Raw genomic sequence first — 14811 nt, 5'->3', positions numbered from 1 at the left:
TGACTTGCGTTTTAATTTCACATCGAATTCGTTGGGGTGAGCAACAAAAAAACCTCAAAACCGATTTTAGGCGAATCACCCCGCAAATATTTCCGGAGAGATTATCTTTCATTATTATTGTCTCTAGTAATTCCAGGTAGGTATGAATGAGTGCCGACAGTGCACTGATAAACTAATAAATACACAACGGCCATTATTGTTTTGATGGAGATAAACAGAAGGCGCCAGCGAAAAAATCGTGATAAAGAATGCATTCCAATGAAAAATCTCAAAAATGGGAAGTGTGCAAATAGGACACCCAGTGGCTGTAATAACATTTTTGCATCGTGTTTTTATTTCAGACTGAAATAGACTGGGTAAAGATGCCTAAAGTGGAACACCGGATTTTTTTCAAAAAGCTATTCTATTGTGAACAAGAAAATGAAAAATGGTAACAAGATGTGTTGATTCCTATTAACGTAGTAAAACTTAAAAAAATATTTTCAGAGTTGTTTTTTGGAAAGAAAAAGATTAATTTGCTTTATATTTTGTTTATAATATATATTTCTTAAGTATTTTATATTGTTCAATAAATGTCTTAGTAAAGCGGCTGTTTTTTTCGACTATCATACTGAGGACGCATATGAGGAACCTTTTTTTTAAACAGGAAATAGGCAAATTTCACATATCCGACAAAATCGAACTTACGAACTAAAATATAAAATCGAAGCCTTACTGAGATTTTCTGACAAAAATGGACATATCCCAAAAGACAATAATTTTTTTTAAGGTGCCTCAAAATATAGAACGTCCAAAAATTAGCAATTCGGCCCAATTTTTTTCAGATTTTGAGCCACTGCTGGTCGTTTTCATTTTGGTGATTGAATGGTGGCAGGGGGCAATTGGGAACGAAAATGTCGCAGTGTTGATTGAGAATTGTTAATTGCGATGAGATTGGTCGCGGTAGGAGTAATTCGTGTGCGAGGTAGATAAGATAAGGTGGCGCCTGAGTGTTCGTTGGGTTCGGTGGTGGTTTCGGGGGCTGGTTGTGTAATAGTGGTCGTGGGGGTAGCGTCGTAGCGCGCCGTAGACGACGTCCGTCCTCTCTTATTCTCGTTGCGGCGTCTGTCGGCGGCCGCTTTGGAGGGGGACTTCAGTCAGTGTAGGTTGTACTTCTCAGCCGTCAACATCGCCCTCGACGGCGCTCGTAGTCGTTCCTCGTGCTGGTGCTCGTCGTGGTCGTCGTCGCGGTGGTGTTTGGTGATGTGGAGGTGCGTCAGTGCGTGACCGGGATGACGTTGGGCGGCGCCGTCGCCGGCCCCAGGTGCACACATGCAGTGTCTCCGATCGGGGGGCTCCGGGCCGTGAGATCGCCGTGAGTACGCGACCTGCAGACATGTTAGGATTATCGGTGGAGCAGTGTGCATGTCTCGTCTTCCTAGTGGTTCTCGCAGCTTGTTCCGGTTTCACAAACGCTATGCCCAGGAGTCGCTCAGTGAGTGAAGTGCCGCCGCGGCTGCGCCACCGCCGCTCCTGCCCCAGGATCGACGCCGCGTGGAAGGCGTACAGGGCCGGCACCGTCGCGCTCGCCACGGCCCAGAGCCTGAGCACCGACTGCAGGAACGCCAGCAGGGACGAATGTCAGGTGCTGTTCACGGTGCTCAAGTGGTACAAACGCGAACCCCCAGCCTCGGCCGCCAGGGACTCCGGGGAGCTCATACCGCTGCGGCTGCACAAGAACAACACCAGCAAGTACTGCGAGTACGACAACTTCGCCACCAGGGCGAAACCCCTAGTCAGGACCAAAATCGAAAACTCACAACAGTACATACTCTTCCTCAACACCTCCGGGCCGCACAAGTTCTCCGCCGCTTTTGTACCGGAACGATACACAAGCAAAATGGAAAGAGCCATCGTCAAAGTCACTAATGATAACTTTAGTAAGTCGCCTTGATGACAATTCACATCGACTCATTACGAGTTTTTATCACTTCTGCTCAAAGACACAATTTCGTCTTACACATGCATACACAAAACATTCTTAAAGCACCGACTTGGATACACAAACTTTTATTCAAAACTAATTAGGTACAATTTTTGATCGTTTACTTCAGTATCATATGCTGTACCTACTCATTAGATTTTCTCATAGATAGGTACACTATTTCATTGATAAGTATGTAGCACTCGATTACGCTTTGAAAACAATAAATAACTAAGAACGTGTTTAGATTAAAGCAATAAAAGGGAACATTTTAATTTCCTTGATTTTTTTTCTAGTACCTACTACCTAAATCTTTACATTAATAATTTTTTAGCGTTTCTAGAGTAGTAATCAAGGTAGAATCTTACAAATTTAACTGTTTGCCCAAAAGCAAACAACCGAAAAGGGCCCAAAACCTCTCAAAAATCATTAATTTTTATCCACCCTAAAAGTTCTCAAATATGTGTGGACCACCAAAAATTGGGCACACGAAAAAACCGTTAAAATATCCCAAAATAATGGAAAATTACCTCAAGAACGCCCTAAAAAACTAACAAAATACCTTATTTTTACACACTCCAAAATGGCTTTTTATTTCTGGACCAGGACATTTGGCGTCTTCAAAAAACAAGGCAGAATCTTACAAATTCAGCTGTTATCCCAAAGGTAAACATCCGAAAAAAAAGCATTAATTTTTATGCACCCCAAAAGTATTCAAATATCCGTAGAGCACCAAAAATTGGGCATATTAAAAAACCGTTGAAAATCAGCCAAAATCATGCAAAATTATCTTACGAGCACTCTAAGAAACTTACAACATACCGTGTTTTTAGACACTCCAAAATGGCTTTTTATTTCGGGGCCAGACCAATTGGCGCATGCAGAAAAAGAGAAAAACAACACCAAATCAAACAGGTATATTTGGCGCCTTACAAACTAATGTTGTGAAATTCCTTCAAAAATCATAATTTTTTATGCTCCCAAAAAATACTCGAAACTCAATAGACCACCAGAAAATGGGCACATGGGAAAACTGTTGAAAACCATCCAAAATCAAACATAATTACATTAAAAGCACCCAAAAAAACCTTACAGCATTCCTTGTTTTGAGACACTTCAAAATGAATTTTTACTTCGAGTGGCGACCGGTAATAATATTAAACAAATAAAAGCTCTTGTTTTAAGATTCCCAAAATGGCTTTTTTATTTCTGGACCAGGATAATAATTGGTAAAATTAAAGAAAACCAGACCTTAAAAAAAGCCAGAATTCTTATTCAAATCTCTCGGTTTGCAAAACCCCAATATTCGACTATGCCTATGACCTATGACTATGTCCCTTTTCGGTTAAATTTGTAAGATTCTACCTTGATTTTTAAGACGCCAAGTGTCGTGGCCCAGTAGTAACATTTTATACTCTACTTAGGGTGTATCAGAAAAAACTCATGAAATATAACAACTTTCTATATAACAGTTTGCAAAATTTTTATTTATTATTCTTAGTGTTTACTTCTGTGCAAACGGGCAAAAAATTTTCATTGTTACTCTAAATTGCCGTCAACATACAAGACACTACTGTCACTCCAAAATACCGTAACGATTTTCAAGTGCCCAATTTTTTAAGTCAAAAATTAAGAGATACTGTTCCACTGTGTGCCAAATTTTGAAAAATGAAAATTCGGCACTTTTATCTTCGATATGTTATCTTTTCTAAATTTTAAGTAAATTTGCGAAACTTTCATTGAAATATTACAATTACTTTCGGATCACTTTCATAAAAACCATTGTGGTGCAAATGGTTAAGCTGTAAGGAAACTTCGTATCGAACAGCTTTTTGTATTATTTCCAATACAAATTATGCAGAATGAAGTTCTTCAAACTTGTGTTTTCTTCGGTAAAATTTGGGTTTTGAGCTATAATAACGCGATTTATCTCTTGTTATTCTGTGTACTTGTATCTACACAAAAATTTTATATCTGCGCGATTTTATTAGTGAACTTTTCATTACTTCAAATGTCAATAAAAATTTATGGAGCACAAACTGCCAACGTAATAAAATACTTTGCAAAAATAACCTCAAACTCTACAATTTAACTAGAACTGACATTTACGAGGAAAAATGTTTAAAAATAAGCAGCGGTTTGGTGGTTCCGGAGACAACAAACGCTGCACAAATGAGTGCTGGACAATGAATCTAAAATGGGCCCTAAAAAACTTAAACAAAACTGTATTATTTAAATTATTTAAGTGTTTTACTGCTTCAACTATGGTGACGCCACTGGGTCTGGTATATTTTGTTACAATTACTGATGGCATTATGGCATAAAAAATTGTTTGTTTTTAAAAATCTATTAAAGTGAATCCGTCTGAACCGAATAAAACTTTAATCTTGATAATTTCAAGTAAAGAGTGTCGGAATACAGCCGTCACTGACTTAAATAACTTTTTTCTTGGGAAGTTAAATCATTAAAAATTGTATTATTCATTTAATAGTATTCGATTTAAAGATATTTTTTCCACATGACACGCCACTGCATATTTTAACGCTAACAACTTTATTCAACCGGCGTAACAGTGGAAACAGACATTTTACCTCCCAATTGGCAGTGGTTAGCCCGTTTATACTTCGAATCGGTCTTTTAGTATTTGTTTGATCACTGTGTGTATTTATTCGTCCGGAAAGCTCGTCACAATGATCTACATAAATGCCTGAAATGCCAGAGCGCGTCGTAGGTGTGCACCTCCTCGTAGGTACATGCAGGCGATTCCGTGTTGGTCCGGAGCGTCTCCGGAGCCCAATTCCGGGCCGCTGAATAATGCATCGCACACGCTTAAAATTCCATAATTTGGACAAGCCCAATTACGCGTGTACCGGGTGTGTCGGCGAAGTCGGCCCGGCCTTGAACCCCCAAATCGAAAATCGTCTCAAAAGTTAGTCAGCAGAATTAAAGCGAGATATATCGTCGCGTCCGTCGTCGCTTTTGGCAGGCGATTTGGCAGCCCGTTCGTCGAGTTCGATGCACTTGTGGATTTTTCCCGATTTTCCGGCGGATGTTCGAAACGAATCGATTTGTCCAAAGACAGAATGTCGAGACAATGGCGGCGCGTTCGCGCTCCGGTGGCTGGGTCATCGCGTAATCACCTAAAGTGCGTATAAAATATTACGACTGATGACACAGATTCCCGGACGACACACTTTTACGCGCGATTATTCCGAATAATCCGATTAGACGGACGCATTATGTGCAAATAGGACACTGATTCATTTCGAAATACGGAGAAGAGCACGTACGCCCGGATTATTCGGCTCCGGTCGCTGCCGCTTGACCATTTAAGGGACCACCGCAGATGAAAGCTCCAAGGAGGCTTACACTGATTCATAACCGAGGCGAGACGAATTCGGGACCGGAGGACCGACGATATCGCACACCACGGCGACAACTTTCATTAAGCTGTGTATAGACTTATTCAATCTAGGAGTTTTGGAAAGTCATCAGAAATTGTTTTGATTGTTTTAGTCCTTAGACTACGAGTAGCTGCGAGAAATGCTAATGCTTTTTTTACTGATATGTAACATCATTATCCTGTCTAGTGCGTGACCTTATTAGATATTATTTAGTTCCCTGTTCACATCCAATAATACCAGTACTATTTCAACGATTTTATTTTATTTAGCAAAATAAAAATAAGTTTGTTCAATAATTGGATTTTTCTTGTAGACAATAAATGTTACATATTATTGTTATTATTATTAATACTATGGCAAAATGAGCCGTTCCTATTATAAAGGCTATAATTCACGACAGAGAATAATGGCAGTGAATAGTGCAATAGTGCACTTTTCCGACTAAAAATCCTTAGGAAAACCATAAATCTTTATAGAAAATCCGTCGTAGATGAAACTATAATCGAAAAGAAAATCTAAATAATATTATGCGGATAATTAAACTGGGGTCGAAAAATTGTTTATCGCATGGGTATTTGCTTATCAATTACATCTCAATAAAATTTCGTCTATTTTCTTAAAAGCGGCCTGTGGTGTAGTCTTTATAAATTTCTTGTTCTTTTTATTCTGTTTTTGTTTTGGTTACTTATGTATTTGATTATTCAGGCATGCAGAAAAACCAACTGTTCTGTTCTAAATATTTTTTAAGTGATATTACCAACCATAATCAACTTCGCTTAGAGCCTTTACATTTGGGATTTTCCGAATTTTTTGAATCTTCAACATTACGGTTTTGTGTGAACTGAAACTGAATGCGACTAGTTTAAAAGATACAATTAGAAAAAAGAAAAAATGCAGCGTCAGCGATTTTATTAATGTCAATGTCTATACGGGGTGGGTGACTTTAAAAGTGGTGCAAATAATTTTAAGACGTAATAATAGAATTCAAAAGATGTTTTCTTTTCTAATAAGCAGTGACAGAACATTTTTTCTGGTAGTTTTTGCAGTTATTACCCTGTATTTTTAAACAATGTAATCTCTGGAACACAAGTCTTTAAAATAATTTTTCTTCGTCAAGTCATGGACATGGATTTATTATTCGCGGACTAAACTATTTACCGTGAAAGCTATCGACATTCGGCTAAAGAAAGATAAGGTATTTTGCCTACTTTTGACTTCTAGATGCTGCCATTTCTCATAGATCATAATATTAAAATCACGATTTGAATTTTTTAATAAAAAATCTTGTTCAGCTTTAGTTTTGAACTATATTTATTTAATACAAGTAAATAATTATACCGTGTCTGGTTCAAGAAAATTTGAATTAACTTTCGTTTATACAAAACTTCAGTAATTAAAGTTTATTGGGCTTAACATAATTACATTTATTGGACGTCGAGGCAAACCTTCTTTAGAACTGTTGAAACAAAAATGAACAAAAATACTTTCCGCATCCGGAATCGAACTTCGTTATTTTGAATTGTGGTCACAATGTAAAGTATACGTCAAAAAAACTGGGAATATGGGGCTATACAAAGGAAACAAAGGGATTTTCTTTTTTTTTGTATATTATTTTGTATGCTTCAAATGATAATGTATAAAAATACTGAATACCTATCTTAAACAAACAAACTTTTGTAAAAATATTACGAAAAATTTTATTTAGTTATTTAGCTGTATCATTTATTTGTCTCGTATCAACATGTAGAAGTATATAATACCCACGTATTTTTACCTAAGTATATTTTTGTTCTGTCGCTATTCTCAATAGAAAGGAAAGGTAGGTAAATTATGTCTTCCTGCACCAATAAGTTAAACGGTGTATTTATGGAAACATATTTCAAGAACAACTGCTCTCATCCTCTGTCTAAAATGTATACATTCTGGTGAAACAATTAACAAAATTAAAAGTATCGAAAGATTGAATAGAGTTCTCACAGAGTCAACACATTTAAAAATGAACAAAACTTGAACGAGTGCAGACACGAAAGCTTAGTGCTTCCGAGTCGTTTTTCCTTCGGAAAGTGTCTCTCAGCGCCCTGTTTGGGACCCTTTTCTATACCAACTTAATCACCGCGCCTCGTAGACGAAACGTCTGTGTAATACGTGCTGTCCAACTAGGATGATGATCCCAATTATCGGATTTGCACATAATGCGGACACACATGGGTAATCGCGGCAGGCAGCTGGGCTAGGCTAGGCGCAAGGCCGCGCCGACTGCTCTTCGTGAGAGCCTCCACCGACTCACCCACGGTGTGCGTCACGTACCAGAGGGAACCCCAGGGACGCCTTCGCAAACACCTCGGAAAAAGCTCGGGATTCCGAAAACACGGTCTCAGCCAGTGGCGTACATTGATAGCAAAATTACTGCATTCACAAACACACCTTAGAATAATTTGGTAAATTATAGTCAAGCTTCCGCTAAAATTTGACTACGGAAACGCCAGGTAAAATTTTGCAAAGTTTGAAGGGTCGTTTTCCTTTTACGAATATTTTTTAAATCGGACCTGGTAAGAAACATCTTTTCATAATCTCCTATTATTGAGGTAATGCCTGAGGTAATACTGCCATAAATGACCCAAAAAGTTAAATACGCTTAAAAATCATAAAATCGATGTCTTTTGGGAAATTTTACCTACATGTTATTTTTTTCCTCTCTAATATTCTGTGGAAATGTAGAAAATTAACCCTTAATTAGGAGTTGCATAATTTTATTTATTTGGATGAAAAAATTTAATGGCTGAGTATGATGATGTTTATAACAACTGTCGAAAATGAACAGAATATGAGAAAAATGAGTATTCTTAACTAAAAGTTTTGGACGTCACTATTCTTAAACTCTTTAGTGATAATTGATAAAGGATGACAAAGAAAAGTTCAATCACTGACGCTGTCAGTGGCGTATTTACGCCCAGGGCGGAAGAATTTCGTGAAATTCACAAACTGTCCATTAATTACTTTTAAAAATTTCGTTAAAATGCAACTAAATTGTTACACTGTCCAAGAAAACATTTTTATTGTCGAAGCTTATTTCTGAACTGGGGACTTAATAAATGGAGAATGGTAATATTTGGTGTCTAAATGCTTGTCATTATTTCTATAAAGCGGCATTCCTGATTTTACATGACGACTAGATGAGAATCATTTAAAAACACATTGTAGAGAAAAGTGTAAAAATGACGTTTTTTGAAAAATAAAAATAAAAAATAAATATATAACCAAACAAGTAAATAAATCGAGGGTGATTTTTTATTGTTTTATTGTTCACAATTAATTGCCGTTATTGCCAAAATTTCGAAACTTTCCGCATTGTCTTCTTTTGAAATATGGGTTTCCCGTGGTGATCAATCAATCAGTTGATCAAAAGTTTTCAATTATATGTGTACAAAGGGTGTAGATCCTACTGTCAAAAAAAAACTGCTTTCTAAAAAATACGATCATTTTCATCAAATAGATTATCCTTGACTTGAGATTTGTCTAGCTGTAGTCTTTCTAAGGTGGATGTATTTTTAACATAAGATGATACTTGCTTATTCTGGACTGTGAATGACCACACGGTGTATTTGCAGAAAGTTGACTATATGTTGTTTTTTTTAATGTTGAATTGTGAAAATGTGGTGGAGCCATCTCGCTCTTACGCAATGGTTTTCCGTTTTTCCCCGCTTTATTTATACGCCTTTGGTGTCCGCTCTTGCATCGCCTATGGCCAAACTCGAGCAGACTGTTTGGTATTGCGCCTATATAATGTGTTGCTATTTCGGGGTGTCTGGCTTCGGTGCCAACTGGCGCTCCTCTCCACTCCACTACGAGTGACACACATCGTCGGTCCGGTCCACCCTTATTTTTCGAAAAAATCCTCATTGCAAAAAATTCCACAAAGCTGTGTCGACGATCTGGTCGCCGGTTTGTACGCACTCGTTGAATACTGGCCATGTCCACGACTTACCCGGTTTTCCATTTACAGTGATTCTTCCCATATATGATATACTTGATCTTTATTCTTTTGTAGAACTTACGCCAAATGTGCATGGGAAGGTAGTTTCGAGCAGGGGACCTTGTAAGGTCGCCTCCATACTTACTTCTTCGTGCTCGATGCGGGGCTCGATGGGACGCAGATCGGGGCGGTTTCGGGGACGACGTCCACCTGGCTCAAGATGAGGTCATGGAGGATTGATTAATCTGACATTGGGAATTATTCGCGGGCTTCGGGGACAATATTTATAGAGGCGACGGCTTCAAAACAAGCCAACTGACACTACTACCAACTTACTCATGCATCTCCAAACTTAAAAAAAGATTCGTAAATAAGGACGGCTTATGCAATGCCGGGGGTGACTCACTGACGAGATCATCGGCCCAAATTACGCCCAAAAACTTTCCTTCGGAATTTTCAAAACTCTTTTAGCTGTCTCTACTACTCATTGCTTCCAAATTTGAAATCCATTGGTGTATTGGTTTTTCAGAAATTTTCATCTAAAGAAGAATTTTGATATCACCCACTTAGTGGCATATTCACAGAAGACTATAGCCCCGGACGCCAATATCTTTATTTTGGTTAAAAAAATTGCTCGTAAATAGACGGGCTGCATTTTTTTAAATCAATTGATCAGATTTTTAATTTTCGTCGATTTTTTTTTACTTCTTAAGTTGCTAATTGTTTGGTTAAAAAGTTTTAAGTTGTTTCTATTCATATTATAGAAAATTCACGATGAGTAATGGTAGAAAAAAATGTAAAAATGGCTACTTTTCTGAAAAATTAAAACTTTGTAAATAAATACAGGCTGATTTTTTAATGGATATCTTAGAAAATAAAGAAGATATTTAAAAATCTGGTGGTGACATTACAAAGAATTTTTTCAGGTTTTTGAATTTAGTTTTCAGAACTATCTTGCATTTTTGGAGAATTCGTGTTAGAACTGTTATTTTGATCAAATAATAAACTGATTGAAAAAAAGTTAAACATATTACTGAATTATAGAGAAAATCAAATGACAAAAAATGAAGTTAAAGCAGATACATACAGGGTGACCCAGGGGTGTGTAATCAGTCACTTCACTTTTTTACTATTGAAAATATTGCCGTGCCGTTTTTTCTATCCGATAGATCAACTTAAAGTCCACAAACTAAAAATATTTTTATCGTCTACAGGGTGTTGCGTACAGAGTGCTGAACCAAAGTTATATATTTTTTAATGGAACACCCTATATATTTTTGCATAATTAGATTCTACGTGAAAAAATAATAGAACTTATAAGCTATTATAGGTCTATCTCTTTCTGTTCCGGAATTATTCAACTTTTCGTTCAAAAATCACTGTGAAGATCAATATAAATATTTTCCGACAAATTTGCAACAAAAAAAACTAGAATACTTTGTAGTTTTAGCAAATAGTCTATTAGTTAAAGTTCGCCGATAATGTACAAGGTGAAAATATTGAAAATATTTTTGTAGGTTCTCCAAAAAATATATTTTATTACAAGAAAATTTGTTCCCTTGTCACAACAACAATTTTCCTTTTTTAAGGTCTGTAAATTTTTCGTTTCCTTTTCGTTTTTTTTTGAATTAACCAATAGATATTTTTTTTCGAAAAAATGTTACAGACAGAGACGGTAATGGACCTAAATACGCCACTGCTTAGACTGTTTTGGTTATACTACAGTCAAACCTCTCTTAACGGACACCTCCGAATAACGGACGCCTCCTCACAACGGACATTTTTGTATGAACGTAACAAAACGTATATTAAAATTTCCACCTCCCATTAGCGGACAATTAAAGTTTCCCCATCGGTGTCCGTTGTTGTGAGGTTTTTGTAAAAAATCAAACATTTTTAAATGAAAAATTGTAATGATTGGAGCGTTTGCTGGTTTTGCAGACGCGGGTTGTGTAAGTAGCGTCGCAAACACTAATAAAGTGCACATTTATTGCCTTTCAAGTGGCACTAATTGAAAGCCTCGCCACTTAATTACAAGTTATTACAATTTAATCGGGCGTGTTAAACTTTCCCACCTACTCCCATCTCTTGATCAATATAATCGAGAAGAGCAACATTGTAATCTTCTGTCACTTGAAATAATAAACATGGGGATTATCGCCCATATGATACCCACTCCACAACCATGTGTGTTTATTTGTCAATTAATAACGTTCACTTAAAATAAACTCCAGTTACGCAAAAACGTCTCATTTGAACATCCCGCCCCGAAAAAACAACGAAACGACTCACAAATCTATTTCAAGTGCCAAGTGAGTCATTGTTCAGGTGCTGAAAAGGGCACCACCGCACTTTCGCCCAAAACTGGGCTAAATAGTGAATATTACGGCGATAAAACCCGGATTTATTAGTCGAGTCAGCAAACCCGCCGTGCAGTCTCGCCGATTTTGGCGGCAAATTCGACTTTGACGAATCTAATTATCGGTTACAACCGTAACGTTGTGTTTCGGTTTACACACAGGGGCGGCGCTTCTGTGTGACGTTGCGCACCATCGCGCGTGCTAATTCGATGGCGCCACCCGCAAACACCCCGTTCCTGGTGCTTGTTTTTTACCATTCGGCGATTTTCTCTGCGAGGTCCTTTGTGGACGACTCACATCGCGCTATTCCCTCTGGTCGGGTGGCTAAAGCGTCGCTTTTTCGACTATACCGTAAATCCAGCCTTTATCACTCGTAAACATAATAAAGTTGCGCTTTGACACGCTTTGCTCATCGGTTGGCAAATGAGCTAATAATCGGACACATGCTGTATGTGGGGTCCGGCGATAAATTCCGATTCGGAACTTGTTGAGTGGATATTGTTTGCTACGAAACTAGGTCCTTGTGCAATGAACAACGCTTCCGTAAAGTGGAGATTTGAGTGCTTTGATTCAATGCTGCGACCTATTTTTGCGCTATTTGTATTATCTACAAGTTCCATTGAAAGGTATTGCGAAATCGGATTTTGGCTTCCTAGAAAACGTCTACGCAAAAATTTAAACTGACTTTTTTACTTATTTGCAATGTTGTGGGTTACTTTTAAATATAAGTTAATTTAATTTTATTCCGAAATTTGAGAGGTCATTGTTTTTGAGTAATGACAAAACGGCAACTTTTCTTTAACTGTTTTTCATAGTACATCCTTTATATTTCTGGTAATTCACAAAAAAAACAAATATTATTTTTTTAATAATTAGCATGACAATCTTATTAGATTTTATTCTGAAATTTTTCTAACGAGCTGTTAGAATTTAACACTGATGGTTAAAATCTAGAAATTTTATTGATTATTGCTATAGAAACAACTATTAAAGCCTTAAAACAGTTTGAATAGTACATCAGTCTTATACCTAATAAAAAATAATAAAAACATGGAATTAAAAATAAAAAAATAAATTTAATAAAATAAAAAAATAGCGACAATTAAACATAATGGGCTTTATCTTTTTTTCCTTGACTTATTTTATAAGCTTTGACTGAGTGATTTTTCAATAAACAAAAAACCATTACCCAATATAAAATAAATCAAAAATGAAAGGTAAAGCTCTTTGTGTAATAATCTCAATAACTTTTTTTATTATATTTTCTTCTTTTCTGATTTTTTTTGCTTAATTTTTTTGTTTTTTTTTATACTTATCTGAATGATAAAAATGTGTACTACCTAAGAAGCTTATGAAAAATATCAGTTTCGATTTAAAAAAAATAATAATGGCGTCATGACATTAGAAACGTCATTATGGTGTTAAAATGTACTTTCGGTTCACTTTCATAAAAACCATTGTGGTGGAATTGACTAACCTGTTACCATGACAACTCATATAAAAGTTAATACCAAGAGTACCTAATTTCCACCACAATGTTTTTTATGAAAGTGGACCGAATGTAGCAAGAATCAGTCTGTTCGTGATTTTTTTGAGAAAAGACATAACAAAGCTATGAATTTTGTGCTTTACTTTTGGTTCAGTCTGTATAAACTTTGTCTATACTTTTAATATTTAAAAAATATCAATTCGTTGAAACACTATCTACCTAATAAATCTGCATACGATAACTACAGTTTTCACTTTTCCAGGTATTGATATCGTTGAATGTTTCAGAACAATAAATAAAGTTTGTTTTTTGCTAAATGTGAGTTATGTTGTCACTTCATTTAAAAAACTTTTAAGGCTTTGACGAAAAGTAATCTAAATCGAGAATCGAGAACATTTATTGTTAATTTATTATTTGTTCGAGTTTATTAATACATAGTTGTTCTGACCATGAAACCAACAATAGGTATCAGCAACACCGAAACTTAGAATTTTTACTTTGTTCAACATAAAAAAAAATCCGAACTTTTAACTTTAAGCTTCTAATTTGAACGATAAATGCAAACTCGAAGGTTTTAATTTTAAGTTATTTTCAGCAGGAAATAGTAGTTTCAACCGGTAATAATTCTAGAAAATGATAAACGAGGTTTTACATCAAAAACAATAATCTCTAGAAAAATAACAAATGATTTATTTTTTAACAGTCGATGATTTTTTCGTTTAATCTTGAATTTTTTGATGTAAAATCTATCAAAAGATCAAAACAAGGACAAATTCGGTATCGATAACGAAAAATTGCTCAGAAGAGAAATAAAATAACAAAAAATCAGGGTGTTCAGGGGCCGAACATTTAAGGAAAGAAAATTTTTAAACCAAGGCTAAAGGAAAGCTTAGCACATGCAATCAATTTTTATCAATAAAATTTCTGTTTAATTTTCTTGCTGAATTTATAACTTTAAATTATTGATTCTAATAACATTCTGTAGGACAGGTAAGGTTTAAACAACCAGATTTTTTTGTGTTTTTTGACTGCTATGTTTTACTATTTCAACTCTGCCAATACATCTTGTGCAGACTTTACTTTTAGTTTGACGATCTTCGCTGTTTATCAATTTTTGTTAAATTATTTTGCAATTTTCGAGTGGACCTAATTGTAAGCACCTTTTTATCAATCCTAGTTCGGCTTTTATCTCGAAATCTGATAAGAAGTTTGGCTTATGATGTTGGTGGGATTTCCCGGGCAGTGACTAGAGTTATTTTTTCAAGTAAAGTTCAATGCGAAATTCCGCATTTGAAGCAGCAAAGAGTCCACCTGCGCCAAATAAAGCGCTCTGTGCTGTGTATGGCGAGTCGAGAAAGCATTCGAGTCCAATTACGAAATTAGAAAATATGTTGTGCGCGGTTCTCATCGATTTATTGCGATCAAACCGATGTGATCGCTTCCTCGCCAGCCAGCGACACAGAAACGACTGATTGTACAAAATTTTTTCGTTTTACTGCAGACGTAAACAAATACACGGACGAAAATAAAGCAGTTGATCGTTTTATATAAGCGATAATTGCCCGGTCGTCACTCAAAATCCAACAAGCACTCTCTGTAAAAGAACCACTTAAAAATAAAAC

At 36.2% G+C, this 14811-nt stretch overlaps 1 protein-coding gene across 5 annotated transcripts in view; it reads left to right on the top strand.

The window, feature by feature from the left end:
• Window positions 1–1024: 1024 nt before the first annotated feature.
• The window catches only part of LOC103313241 (protein vein), a 30218-nt gene continuing 16431 nt past the window's right edge, over window positions 1025–14811 (top strand). For 2 of the 5 annotated variants that reach the window (XM_015980172.2, XM_015980168.2), the window contains exon 1: window positions 1026–1919. In XM_015980172.2, the coding sequence (XP_015835658.1) occupies window positions 1376–1919 (544 nt within the window). In that variant the 5' untranslated portion in view covers window positions 1026–1375. Of the gene's footprint in view, window positions 1920–14811 lie in introns of all 5 variants that reach the window. The other 3 variants (XM_015980169.2, XM_015980170.2, XM_008196004.3) reach the window with 3 other exon arrangements.

Source organism: Tribolium castaneum, chromosome 5 (genome assembly GCF_031307605.1).
Source record: "Tribolium castaneum strain GA2 chromosome 5, icTriCast1.1, whole genome shotgun sequence".
In the NCBI taxonomy this organism is placed as follows: domain Eukaryota; kingdom Metazoa; phylum Arthropoda; class Insecta; order Coleoptera; family Tenebrionidae; genus Tribolium; species Tribolium castaneum.
This window is presented reverse-complemented; position numbering and strand designations above follow the sequence as displayed.